This window comes from Ciconia boyciana, chromosome 6 (assembly GCF_034638445.1).
Source record: "Ciconia boyciana chromosome 6, ASM3463844v1, whole genome shotgun sequence".
NCBI lineage: Eukaryota > Metazoa > Chordata > Aves > Ciconiiformes > Ciconiidae > Ciconia > Ciconia boyciana.
Window position 1 is genome coordinate 27,770,528 of NC_132939.1, and position 13,331 is coordinate 27,783,858.

At 46.2% G+C, this 13,331-nt stretch overlaps 1 protein-coding gene across 1 annotated transcript in view; it reads left to right on the forward strand.

Annotated features, from left to right (window-relative positions):
* LRP4 (LDL receptor related protein 4) overlaps nucleotides 1-13,331 on the forward strand; it is a 96,647-nt gene that overhangs the window by 66,609 nt on the left and 16,707 nt on the right. The window contains exons 6-20 of the mRNA XM_072864202.1: nucleotides 412-528; nucleotides 3,037-3,165; nucleotides 3,504-3,623; nucleotides 3,754-3,879; nucleotides 6,211-6,336; nucleotides 6,785-6,919; nucleotides 7,088-7,213; nucleotides 8,280-8,510; nucleotides 8,812-8,968; nucleotides 9,331-9,548; nucleotides 9,888-10,064; nucleotides 10,642-10,764; nucleotides 11,476-11,684; nucleotides 12,318-12,399; nucleotides 13,065-13,170. Coding sequence (XP_072720303.1) covers nucleotides 412-528; nucleotides 3,037-3,165; nucleotides 3,504-3,623; nucleotides 3,754-3,879; nucleotides 6,211-6,336; nucleotides 6,785-6,919; nucleotides 7,088-7,213; nucleotides 8,280-8,510; nucleotides 8,812-8,968; nucleotides 9,331-9,548; nucleotides 9,888-10,064; nucleotides 10,642-10,764; nucleotides 11,476-11,684; nucleotides 12,318-12,399; nucleotides 13,065-13,170 — 2,182 coding nt within the window. The remainder of the gene's footprint in view (nucleotides 1-411; nucleotides 529-3,036; nucleotides 3,166-3,503; nucleotides 3,624-3,753; nucleotides 3,880-6,210; nucleotides 6,337-6,784; nucleotides 6,920-7,087; nucleotides 7,214-8,279; nucleotides 8,511-8,811; nucleotides 8,969-9,330; nucleotides 9,549-9,887; nucleotides 10,065-10,641; nucleotides 10,765-11,475; nucleotides 11,685-12,317; nucleotides 12,400-13,064; nucleotides 13,171-13,331) is intronic.

Genomic DNA, 13,331 nt, shown 5'->3' on the forward strand with positions numbered 1-13,331 from the left:
GTTCTTTAGAAGAGGTTGAACAGACTCCAACCTGTGCAGTTCTAGGATCCCCTGAGCATGGCGACGGTTCGCAACTGGCTTGTCTGGACTGGGCTTGTGGGATATTCCATTCCCAGGGCTGGCTGCTTGGGATCTCAGGCTGTGTGGCTTACCTGCCAGGCAAAAATCACTTGAGACCTGTTATTCCTTGACACGCCATTGTGAAGTCCTGTGGATTCCTTTTGAATCCAGCACTCTGTGTCAGTTAAATGAACAATGATGGTTTTGCTCAGGCACTGCATGACAGGAGTATGTATGGTTTAATGAGCAGTCTTGTTTGTGGGTGCTGTAGGAGCTTCAGCAGCATGGTGCGGTTGTTTCCCAGGTACTCTGAGAAAAGCCAAGACTTTGTTTACGTGACTGTCTCTGCAGATATGAGAAAGTGCTCGGAGAAGGAGTTTCGTTGCAGTGACGGCAGCTGCATAGCTGAGCACTGGTTCTGTGATGGTGACACAGACTGCAAGGATGGCTCGGATGAAGAGAATTGCCGTAAGTGCTCTCCTTGCTTCATAACCACAGGAAATAGCCCTTTGGACCTGCTCCTTTCTTGGGGTTTGGCACGTTTTCTGCAGCAGAGATCAAAACCAAGTTAGTCCTGCCTGTACTGGCAGCTAGGCTGCCTTCTGTTGCCTGTCCCAGAGGGCACAAGAGAATGGTGTATCTCTTGTGTTACCTCACAGGCATACTTCGTCTGTGCCTGGCTGCTTCTCTGTGCCTTCCCATGGCTGTGTGACCTTGAGTCAGAGCAGGAGGCTTATGCTTTACTAAATACAGCTCTGTATAAAACTGTAGGAGTTGGAGGGCAGGAGGGAAGGGAAGAAAACTATTCCCTTCTTTTTCCTCTTGTCGGATTCCTGCCTGAAATTTCGGGGGGGGCTCTGCTCACTGACAGCATCCTCAGGGACTGCATGTCCCCAGCTGACACACTGCAGGGGCTGCCTGGCTGACCAGCCTCTCTTCACTTGGATGCTTTATGCAGGACGTTGTCCGAAAAGGGCCGATAGGACAAGTTAGCTGGAAGCTGATGTGACTGATGGGGAAGGGGGGGCTGTGAGAGCCCACACCAGTTGTTTTCTCCTCCACCTTCACAGGTTTGTAGGAAGTGGGACAGGAGTCTATTATGTCCCTTCCTAACCTCCACTGCCTCTCTCCTGTGTCTGTGAGCACTGTTGGTGTCTGTGGAAGTTGCAGCAGTCCCTTCCCCCACCCTGCTCTCAAAGGCATTTTGCAGAATTTGTTCTAGATAGCAGGAAACTTCAAAAGGCTCTGGGAGGGGGATCAGGGCCGCCAGCTCCTGAAGGGCAGGGGGAGTGGATGCATGGGGGAGTTGTCTTTTATCTCTCCAGATAATGAGAGTTGGCAGGGAGCCAGGGGCTGCAAAAATTTCTAAGCCAGGAAAGGGCTCTAAGAGGAAGCCAGCCTCTCTCCCTCTCCTTTCCCTCTCTCCCTTTCTCGCTCCCTTGCGTGTTGCTTCCCTGCAGGCCATGAATAGGCCCTCGGGAAGGGAGAGGAGGTGTTTCAACCTTGCCTCCTATGGGAGGGGAGAGGCACCCAGAACTGGTCCCCCTGCTTCTCTGAGCTGGAATGCTTCTCCAGTCCTGGCTGGCAGTTGTCTCTATAAGGCATTTTAAGTAACTCGCTAAGAAGCTGAGTTTGGCTACCTCTTATCTTGCTCCATGTGGTTGTCATCTTTTCCTTATCTCCAATCCTGCTTGTCATTCATCTAGGGGAAGGTGGGACTATACTGTTCTTTTTTGTGTGTTTTTTCTTTTGTGTGTGTGTGTGTATTTCTTTTGGTGGTGTGTGTGTTATAATTGAATCATACTACATGAGAATTTAAGTCACTTACTTCATTTTCTCCTCAAGGAGACCTAAATGTTCCTTTCAGGCTCCTTTGATGACGCACACGTTAACATACGTTTTAGTATCCAGCCACTGGATGCTCACTGCTCTTACTGCATGCCTGCAGGCTGTGCCCACTACTTCAGGTTGGAGAGGCAGGTGTAGTTCACTTCCCAGACTGTCGGTCTTTCTTTTCCATTTTGTTTAATGGATTTATTTTCAGAGCTCCTCAGTTGGAAGATTCATATGCCTGAAACATGCAGTTCATTCTCTGGACAGTACGAGAAGAGGTGTCAGATTCTGTTGTGTGGGACTCAAAATGTTTTTCATCCCTTCCCACATAGTGTACTGTTGAACAGAGAACAGTGGATAAATCCTTGACTGTAAGTTTGTTGGGCTTTGCCCAGGGTCATCTGTCTGGCAGTGCTCCTTACTGATAAGGCAAGGTTTGTTTTGGTGACAGCTTGAGAGGAAAGGGAGGGAGAAAATCTTCAAAAGTCAGGTGCAGACCTGGGCGCTTTGCTGCTTGCTTGCTTCCTTTGATCTTCAAGTGCTTATTTTTATTAAAATTTTAAAGGAATCATTCCATACTTTAACCTTGCATTCTGACATGCCTCAATCCTTAATACAGAGCTACCCCAAAGGGTAGCTGTATTTCTCCATCTGTTTTTGTATCTACCTTTTTCAGGTTTAATAAACAATTTAAACACTTTCTGGAGGGCACCAGGACATAATATCTCAAGCATAAGATGGAAGGTGATACTTATGGATCCTTTTTGTTGCTTTTGCATCAGCCCTTCCTTCTTCATAGCTGTTTCCTTCTCTAGAACTTAATGGCTCTTGAAAAGTTAGTGTTTATAGACTATCATCCTATGTAACGTTTTGTTTTGTTTTGTTTTATTTTGTTTTGTTTTTAGTGGATTGTCTGCACAGGTGTCTTTATATATAGGTTTAACCTGCCCCTCAGTGAAGCACAAACAGCATTCAAGTTCCTCTCAGTAATACCAGTCATGTAGAGATATGCAGCAATGGCTAGTAATTTCCAACACCTTTCCATTGAATACTTGCTAGTCCGTTATTAGACTGAGAAGGTTGCATCTTCACTGGATTGTGCCCTGTCACCTGAGGCATTTTTTTCTTTGATTCCCTTGTTAGCATCAGATGTTCCAGCTGCCACCTGCAGCTTGGAGGAGTTCCAGTGTGCATATGGACGCTGCATCTTGGACATCTACCACTGTGATGGTGACGATGACTGTGGGGACTGGTCTGATGAATCTGACTGCTGTAAGTTAGTGCAGGTTGATATACTGGTCCAAGCATCTGAGTTGCAAACCTAAATGGATTTTGCATTGGCTGGAGGGGGGTTGCAGTGTAGACAGCAATCCAGTTGTTCACACATAAGCTGGGTCTTTCATTATTTTTTTTTTAACTCGGGAAAGTGAGAATAGTGATGGCAACTGTGTAGTCAGTATGCTTCTGCTTACAGGAATTAAAGCAGTTTCCAGGAGGAGTCTATTCAGGACCAAGTTCCACAATAGTGGAGTGTAAGGGTGGTGCTGAGGGGCTCTGGGGATGTTACATTGGTCTGAGTTTGCTCTTCATATTCTTTATCATCTCTGCAGCATCTCACCAGCCTTGTCGCTCTGGAGAGTTCATGTGCAACAGTGGCTTGTGCATTAATGCTGGCTGGAGGTGTGATGGAGACTTTGACTGTGATGACCAGTCAGATGAGAGGAACTGCAGTGAGTGCTGGGAACTGGTGGAAGTGTTACGTTTCTGTGGATGCAAAAGAGTGTTTGGGACTGTCAGCTTTGGAATTGGGTCTCTTCTAATCCTTCTCGCTCATCTAATGTTCTTTTTTTGGTCCCTCAGCTACATCTATGTGCACAGCTGACCAGTTCCGCTGTAAATCAGGGCGCTGTGTCCGTCTGTCCTGGCGTTGTGATGGGGAAGATGACTGCTCTGACAACAGTGATGAGGAGAACTGTGAGAACACAGGTTTGGCCTGCTGCCTTACTGCTTATAGCTAATGTTTCCATCCTGGAGGTAATAGGTAGTGAAGTCTCTTTTGGATTGCTTCACTGAGTTCAGCCTAGAGTTTCCTTCCTTCCCAAAGAATGGGATCTATAGGCTATTTTACACTCTTGCAAATAGGTGCAGGTCTGTATGCTTGAAGTAACGTAAGTGATTATGTTTTCTGGTCAAATACCAGATTCCTGTGTCTTCCTATCCTGTCCCTCCACTATGAATTACCACAGAGCTCTGAGATTATTCCGTTCAGACTTAGAAACGTTAAGAGCATGCAAAGTTGCTACCTTTGTCAAATGGACTATGTCTAACTCATGCCTTCTAGATAGTTCTGGATAGCTTTCCTGTTGCCTTGTGAAATTGCCAAGCAATTCTAGCAGGCAGTGGAATCAAAAAGGGCATTTTGTGGAAGTGAAGGATAAAGCCTTTGTTTTAGAGGTTAAGGGTGTCAGCTTCCCCCTTAGATATTTGCTCAGGATTCTCTCTTTCTCTTTCTAGTAATCATTTCACATATAGCCATTCTTTTATATAATAGTGGTTATGGAGAAGAGGAGTGTTTCAACAGACCCTAGTGTTATGGTAGGATTCAAGGAATGTCTAGAATCTTCTATTTTCCTTAAATCCTTCAGGATGTTTGTAGGCCTTGTTGTGGAATAGTGTGTACTGGTCCATGAATGCATCCCAGTGAGTGGAGCCCAGCTGTGCATACTCACCCTCCTCAATCAGTGTATTTTAAACAGTGGGTTTAGGGGTGACAGAAGGGATTTGTGAAACTGTACCCCTTGTTTGGGCCTGTTGAGGAGGGGAGAGTAGGTGTTCTACAAGGACAGCTGAGCTCAGAGGAGCTGGAGGGGCACACTTTGTAGCCATTTGAGAACAGCTGCTCTAGACTGGCCAGCTGTCATGAGCACCAGTGTGCAGGAGATGGTGGTGATCCTGGAAAAAGCAATTGTACTTAAAGACAAGCCGGTAACCCTGTTTTCTCATCCTGATAACAAAGGTATTTAGAGGTACTAAAAGAACAGTTGCCACCCAGAAGCCAAGTCAAACTTACAGAGCCACTGAAATTCAACCTCTCCACCTCAAGGTGGTTCAGTACAGCTATTGTTACTGTAAAGTTAGTTGTGTGGTTCTGCTTTAGGTCTATGGTGATAGTCAGCAGGTAAAAATTAACTCAGGGCTTCCAAGCAGAATGTGTACTGGCTCATCTAAGCAAAATAGTGTGCTGTCTCAAATGTCTGTAGCAAGAGTTAAAATCCTATGTCACCTCTTGGATTTAGAGCAGAATTATATTTTTATTGGCCACAGAGAGAAGATTCCTAGAATACTAGGAGATCAGCTGATGTAAGGCTCCTTATGTTCGATATGACAAATGCAGTCCAAGTTTCAGAATCCTTCATATAAAGCATTCCTGTGCTCTGAAAAGTGAATCTGCATGTGATTTGGTTTTATGTTCACAGTTGGTGTGTCTGTTAGTTCTTATTTGTACTTGTTGTTAATCTCACAACTACCCTTTTCCATGCTGCTTACAGGCAGTCTGCCAATCTAATTGTTTCTTTGCTGATAACTGTATTGTCCTGTTGTCTTCCTAGGATTATCAGAGGGTGATGATTTGGAAACGACTAACCAAGTCAGCTTAAGCGGTACAAGAAATAAGAGGCAACAGGACAGTGTAGTTATTGCGGAAGAAACAATCAGATTGGCAAAGCCCCTACAAACAGTATTACTTTACTTAGAAGAATTCTGTAGAGTCTCCCTGCCAACAGCAGAAGTCGAAGCGTGTAGCTCGTGTGAAATCCTGTTGCCTGAGCTCAGATTTCAAGGATGCATGTAAATCTCATTCCAAGTCCATCACAGCGCAGTTAGGGCTGGAGAAGACACTCATTCCTAGGCAGGTTTAAGATCCATAGCCATGCTGGGATGACATATCAGATGATTAAAGTGAGGAACTGACTCCTCTCTTGCACATGCTGAGTAGGGTTGTGGAATCTGGAACCAAAGGGAACTAAGCCAGGACCTTCCAGTCATTCTGAGAGAAACTAAATAGCTGAACTTCCCAGTAAAGCAACATTGGACTCAGTCTGGAGGAGAGTTTGCAGGCCTCCAAATCAGCATAAAGATGTGTGGAGCAGTAAAGAGTGCAAGATGAGCTGAATTAGAGGAAAGAGGAAGTCATGGATTTGCACTCATATGTAAAGTTTGTAACAAATCTTAGAAAATGTTCTATATCCTTTTCTTCACCATGACTGTTGTTCTGTCAGTAAGCTGTGGTGCGCTTACTTTCCCCTTCTTCTATCGCAGGGACCCCTCAATGTGCCCCAGACCAGTTCCTGTGTGGGAACGGGCGTTGTATTGGCCAGAGGAAGCTGTGCAATGGAGCAAATGATTGTGAAGATGGCAGTGATGAGAGTCCGCATCAAAACTGCCGTAAGTTCTTCAAGTTCAGTCTTAAACATAAATGGAGGCACTGTGATGTGTGGGAGTCTGTCTGGTGTTGCTGAAGGATGTGTGTAAGGAAGAAAGCCTGGGTTGTGATAATGGGAGAGAGTTGAAGACTGTGGAAAATGACCTTGGTGGTTTTGCCAGTTACATACTGCAGACAAGGAATAATGAGGAGAAGATTATGATCTCAAGTATCAAAGTTTGTCTGCAGAGATACTGAATCCTAAAAGCATCTTATTCTGAGCTTCGTTGTCCCCTTTGGTTGTGGCCTGCAGGGGAGAGTTCTGACTGCGAAGAGGCAGCTTCCAGCACAGCCTGTGTCCTCACCCTCTTGCTCAGCCTGTTCTGAAAGGTGACTGCTGCCTAGCAGCTGAGGACACAAGCAGCTGCCTTGTGGTTTCAGCTCAGTTATCTTCACATGTCCCTTTTGCAGGTCCACGAACAGAGGAGGAGAACTGCAATGTCAACAATGGTGGCTGTGCTCAGAAGTGCCAGATGGTACGAGGGATGGTGCAGTGCACCTGCCATACAGGTTACAGGCTCCTGGAAGATGGCCGATCATGCCAAGGTGGGTTTTTGGAGCAGTAGCCTCCTCCCTGCTGCTTTGATGTGCTTGAAGTTGATGGCTATGATAGGTTGCAAATCAGAGCATGAAAGCAGAAGAAAGCTACTGGAGAGATTGCCTGGCTTGTTGATAATCTAATGGTAACTTTCTCTGTTTGTCTGTAACATGCAGATGTGAATGAATGTGCTGAGGAAGGTTACTGCAGCCAAGGCTGTACCAACAGTGAAGGAGGCTTCCAGTGCTGGTGTGAACAAGGCTACGAGCTGCGACCTGACAAGCGTAGCTGCAAAGCTCTAGGTAAAGAGGCGTTCAAACTTATTTTGGTGTGTGCGTGTTGGTCCAGTTCTCATAATTTTGTCTCTAATGCTTCGTTGGCAGCATTATGCTGTTCACTAAGCCAATGTGAGGAAAAGGAAGTACCTGGATTTGTATTAGATATGCCCAGGTTGTTGGTGAATGCCTGTGAAAATTTTGTGTGATTTTGACCATGGAGAGATACTTCACTGTTTCCTTTCCCTGCCAGCAGGACAGCCCTTGCCTTCTTTTCCTAGTCCCTTGTCATTCCTGGTGATCCAGACCCTGGGACAAAAACAGCCTCCTGCCTCTTCCTCTGTTCAGGAAGTGTCTTAACCTTTCCAGTCAGTGATGATGTATCACACCTCCTTGTGGTTTGACCCTTGATGCTGGTCACCAGTCCTGAATGCTGTGAGTGGCTGCTGTATGGACATGTCCTGGTTTTTAAGGACATCTACACACTTGTTTAACTTTATTCCTTAGCTCCTACATTAGAGGAGCTGAGGAATTAGAAATTCCATTTAAAGAATTAAGATTTTCTTAGGAATTCCCCTAATGAAATCCATAATGGATGTTGATATTGGTGGGGTTTTTGTTGTTTTGTTTGTTTGTTTGTTTGTTTTTATTTTTTCTTTTATTTTTCTCTGCAGTGGAAGTACCTGCTGAGTTTATATCTGGCTGAGGCAGATTTTAACTGTGTCTTGTCTGTGGTAGAAGATGTGGTAGAGCATGTGTGTTTGTATGGCTAGGAGACGGATATAGGAAAAGGAAACTATAGTCTGGCTGCCTAGTGGTATGATTTCAGAGGCTGAGGTGAAGTGGGCTTAGGTGAGATCTGGAATGATCACTTCTTGCTGAGTGAATGTTTGTCAAAAGGTTTAAAACTGCTCATCTTTGAGTTAGGAGTGTGTATTGAGGATGTGAAAACAGTTCTCTGAAGTGTTTTGCACCTGGGAGTTGATTTCTTGCTGCCAGTACTGCAAAACTATGTTGTGGGACTTGGTGCAGAGGGAATGGTAGGCAGGACCCTGTCAAAGTACTCTAATGCTGTCTTCCTGTATATTCTCAGGGCCAGAGCCAGTGCTGCTCTTTGCCAATCGAATTGATATCCGACAAGTGTTGCCTCATCGCTCAGAGTATACGCTGCTCTTGAACAACCTGGAAAATGCCATTGCCCTTGACTTCCACCACAGCAAGGAGCTGGTATTTTGGTCTGATGTCACTCTCGATCGCATCATGAGGGCCAATCTGAATGGTAGCAATGTGGAAGAGGTGGTTTCCACAGGGCTGGAGAGCCCAGGTGCGTCACCACAAAAAAGGCAAAAGCCTGGGGACTGACCATGGTGTGAGAACAGGGGTGGGTGAGTGGAGAAAAGTGGGTACCCAGCATTCAAAATGGAGTGCATCTCCCTGAGCAAGGGAATGGGTTGGATGGAATGGGTGTGAGATCAGTGTCCCCATGGAGTTAATCTTGGGTGACAGGGGAAGAGACAGGAGGACTGAATTGGGCCTCTTCTGAGGCAGACAGGGAAAGGGAACTATTTTTCTGAGCAGATCCTGCTCCTGGTTTCATTCTGTGCTTAATTCTCCCCTGGAGATAGGTGGACTTGCTATTGACTGGATCCATGACAAATTGTACTGGACGGACTCTGGGACATCTCGAATTGAAGTAGCAAACTTGGATGGCACTCACAGGAAAGTGCTTTTGTGGCAGAACCTGGAGAAGCCCCGAGCAATTGCCCTACATCCTATGGAGGGGTGAGTGAAAACGTAGGACCCCAGTGAGCCCTCCATGCAAGTGCTTCCAGGTGAACATTGAAAACCCCATCCTTGGTCACAAAGGCTGCCTGTGGGCTCAAGCCTTCGTTTGGTACTGCCAGTTTGGGGAACCTGGCAATGCTGGGGGCCTTCAGAGACTTAATCCTATTCTGGGCCCTTCAGGCTTCACCAGCCTGAAAGTGCTGGGTGTTACCTTGTTGGCGGTCACTTCTCCCATGACTGTGACCCAATCTCATACTCAAGGTCACAGGACTGATAACTGTTTTGCCCTGATAGGGACTGAGCTGGGTGCAGTATGTGGGACATGAGTTTTCTAGCCTGTCTCTCCCTGCCTCCTCCAGCACTATCTACTGGACCGACTGGGGCAACACTCCTCGCATTGAGTATTCCAACATGGATGGCTCTAATCGGCGCATCATTGCGGATACGCACCTCTTCTGGCCCAATGGACTGACCATTGACTATGCAGGACATCGAATGTACTGGGTGGATGCCAAACATCATGTCATTGAGAGGGCTGACCTCGATGGGCGGAATAGGAAGGCTGTTATTAGCCAAGGTAAGTAACAGGGCTATGTACGGGGCGTGATCTTCGCAGTAAAGAAGTCAGAGTAGCACAGTGCTACTCTGAGTTTCAGGGCCACTGGCTCCTGCTTCTATGCTTGTCTCCTGTTCTTTCACTGTGGGATGAATTCTGCCACTGCTGAGGGATGGGGTTTGCTACCCGGTCTTCAATGGACAGGAGAGAGGAATTGTCTGTTATATTAGTGGAAGGTGGATTTGAGCAGGTTGACTGTGGTAAGGCCTAAGGGGCAATGGAAAGAGCTTTTTCTTGTCTCCCTGCTAGCCTGAGTCCTGTTGGACCTGATTATATCCATGTATTGGATGTCTATTACAGGCCTCCCCCACCCATTTGCTATCACCGTGTTTGAGGACAGTTTGTACTGGACAGACTGGCACACCAAGAGCATCAACAGTGCCAACAAATTCACAGGCAAGAACCAGGAGATCATCCGCAACAAACTCCACTTCCCTATGGACATCCACACACTGCATCCTCAGCGCCAGCCAGCAGGTAACTGCGGAGAGGGTAGAGACCCATTTGAGCCACTAGAAGACCTGCTGCCACCCACCACCCTGTAAAGAAGGGACATGGCAAGCCTGAACTCAGCATATCGACACATCCACTGCCTCCACCTCTGTCCAGAGCTGCCGCAGAACTTGCTCCATCTGGCAGTTCAGTTGAGGTCTCCCAGCCCCAGTAACCTGGTGTTAGGTGTTACCACAGCTCCCCCTGCTGATACGTGGGAGTGGAGGCTTTTCAGTAAGAAATACTTGTGGCTTGTTTATGCAAGAGCTGTTTTGGGAAAAAAAATCGTAAGTGGGTACTAGCAATGACTGACACCTCTCTTATTCCTCTTCAATTGCCATAATCTGCTCTAGAAGTGGATTGAGTTAAACGCTTTATTTTAAAATTGAGCCCTACAAATGGAGTTAGTGCTTTAGTTTATACATTTCCTTATTCTCAATTAACTTCTGGGTAGACAAGTTATCTTATCCATGTGGGTCTTGACGCCTTGACTGGTGTTTTTCCTCTTTTCTTTACTCTTTGCTTTATGCGTGGTTGTTTTTGTCTTTGGCTACTTGAGCAGGGAGAAACCGTTGTGGGGCCAACAATGGGGGCTGTACTCACCTCTGCCTGCCAAGCAGCAAGGATTACACCTGTGCCTGCCCCACGGGCTTCCGCAAGACCAGCAGCCATGCCTGTGCCCAGAGTAAGTGAGGTGGGACCACAGCCTGCATGCTCAGATGTTCAGCGGGTGGCAGAGGGTTGGCAATGGGAGTAAGCAGCAGCAGTTGCTTCCAAGGACGTGCAGCTGGACGGACTGAGTTAGTAGTATTAAGGGCCCCACCAGAGGATGCTTCACCTTTTTGATGCATTCCCCTGCTCTGCATTCCCATTGCCCTCACTAGGCTTGATGGGTGGGGATACAGAGAAGGTCCATCCTCAGGTCCTTATTTCAGGGCTGCTATTGGTGCCATGCTACCTGTCACAGCTGATTGTTTCCCTAAAGTTCCCATAGGAGCTGTGTCAGTGATGAACAAAAAATTCAGTCCTCTTGATTACCACGCTTTCTCTTGGTTTGCAACCATGTGGAAGAATTAGGCCAACTGCCTCCTAGATTCTCGAGAGGTGGCATAGCTATTTGATTTGGAGGGGCGTCTATGCCATTCTTTGAAGAATATGGTTGACTTTGTTCCCTCAGCATAGGTTACCCCCAGGAGACAGCTCCCTACTACTCTGTTGCCCCTGCCCACCCACCCCCTTTGGTGATATTTTGCTACCAATAAAATCCTGGGCTGTATCCTGCCAGTGAGAGATGGTGTAAGTGGTTAAGGTTCGATATGGCAGGGAATTGTCTGTGTCTATCACTGTGTTGTTGACCTTAGAGAAATTAAAAGAAGACCTTTCGACCTTTGATCAGGTCTTGACAAGTTCCTGCTTTTTGCCCGAAGGATGGACATCCGTCGGATCAGCTTTGACACAGATGACCTGTCAGATGATGTCATTCCCCTTGCTGATGTTCGCAGCGCTGTGGCTCTAGACTGGGACTCAAAGGATGACTATGTCTACTGGACAGACGTCAGCACCGACTCAATCAGCCGAGCAAAATGGGATGGATCGAGCCAGGAGGTACAGTGTTAACTACGTGTGGAGGTTATCTAGCCAGGAGACTCCTTGAGCATCAGATTTGAAGCTGCTGGGATCCACTGGCCTTGTAACAAGCTGCAGTTCATGCTGGATTTGTTGTTCATTATTTTGCCTAGTTCTGGCTCAGAAGAGCCCTGAGATCACTGAACACTCCATACACAAGTTTGGTGTACGTTTCTGCTTGTATGGAAAACCTTGAACTGGGACATGAAGCATGTTGATTTGTAAGCTGTGGCCAATTCCTTTGTTGTAGCCCTAAAATCTGAAAGGAAGAAGTATTAAATCCTCTGTTATGTCCCTCATTTGGAACAAGAGCCATGCTCCTTGGGAATGCTGTTTGCCCATGACCTTAGGCTAATGTTGCCATAAATGAGGGAAACAGATTTCAAAGTTTGGAGTTACAGATTGAACAGACGTGAAAAATAGATGTTTCTCCAAATGTAAGACTTATTTGAACTTCTAAGTCCTTAATGCTGTCTCTCGTATGGCATTGCTCTGCTTGGGCTTTTGCCTTTTGAAAGTTAATGTTGTTTGTGAATGGGTAGTGCACTGGGCAAGTGCTTTCTCCCTAAGGTCTAATCTCACTAAGGTCTTTTTCTTTTTGTTTTTATTTAGGTTGTGGTGGACACCAGCCTGGAAAGTCCAGCTGGACTGGCAATTGACTGGGTCACCAACAAGCTATACTGGACTGATGCAGGTACTGGGATCCTCTGCTTTACCTAGGCTTCTGTCTTCCTTATTAGTCATGAAAACTGAAAAACAGCTGGGTAGTTCTATCTGTCTCATTCCAAATTTGTCTGCTTCTGTCTAGCAAAAAAAATGGAGTTCCATCTCGTGTGCTTTTAACAAAGTGGGAGTTGAGGTGGAATCCTTAGTTTAATCCTCTTTGCAGTATCCCCAGTACTAATTCTGTAGAAAGATTTATAGTAGAAGTCAAGCATCACTGTTGTCTTGCTGCAGAGCTTGTGATTGTGCGTGTTTACATATCTTCCAACAGTGTATCTTGGGGTGCAGCAGGTAGTATTTGGAGGATGTTCCCTGCTGAAAAGTCATAGTTCAGAGAGATGTTAGGAAGGTGATTCTTTTCTAGCTGTTCTCTCATGCCTACGGAGATACCTTGGTGCCTTAGGAAAGAGCTGATTTGCATTCATACGGGACTTAGCACCAGTGACAGCCACAGAGGTGACTTCAGAGATCTAATGGAAGGTGATACTTTGAGCCACGCTTCTTACCTATCTTCCAGCTGTGAACAGAGATGGACGGAGAAGAAGAATGCATTGTTGTATGGATGTGTTTTGCCTTAGCTCTTGTGATTCCAGAGGTCTTTGATGTCTTTCTCATTCTCTCTCTTGACTTTTGTAGGAACAGATCGGATAGAGGTCTCCAACACAGATGGGACCATGAGAACTGTTCTAATCTGGGAGAACCTAGACAGACCTAGAGATATCGTGGTGGACCCTGTTGGAGGGTGAGAAATTCTTTCTTCTGGGATGACGTGGCAATTCTTGCACGTTTAAAGATGTTCCGGTTCTTTGGTTTTGTGCAGTAGTCTTTCTCTCTGGTTGCCCTTGTTCTACATCCTGCCAAACACTGAAATTAGAGACCTGATTTTGGATGCTAGTGGAACAA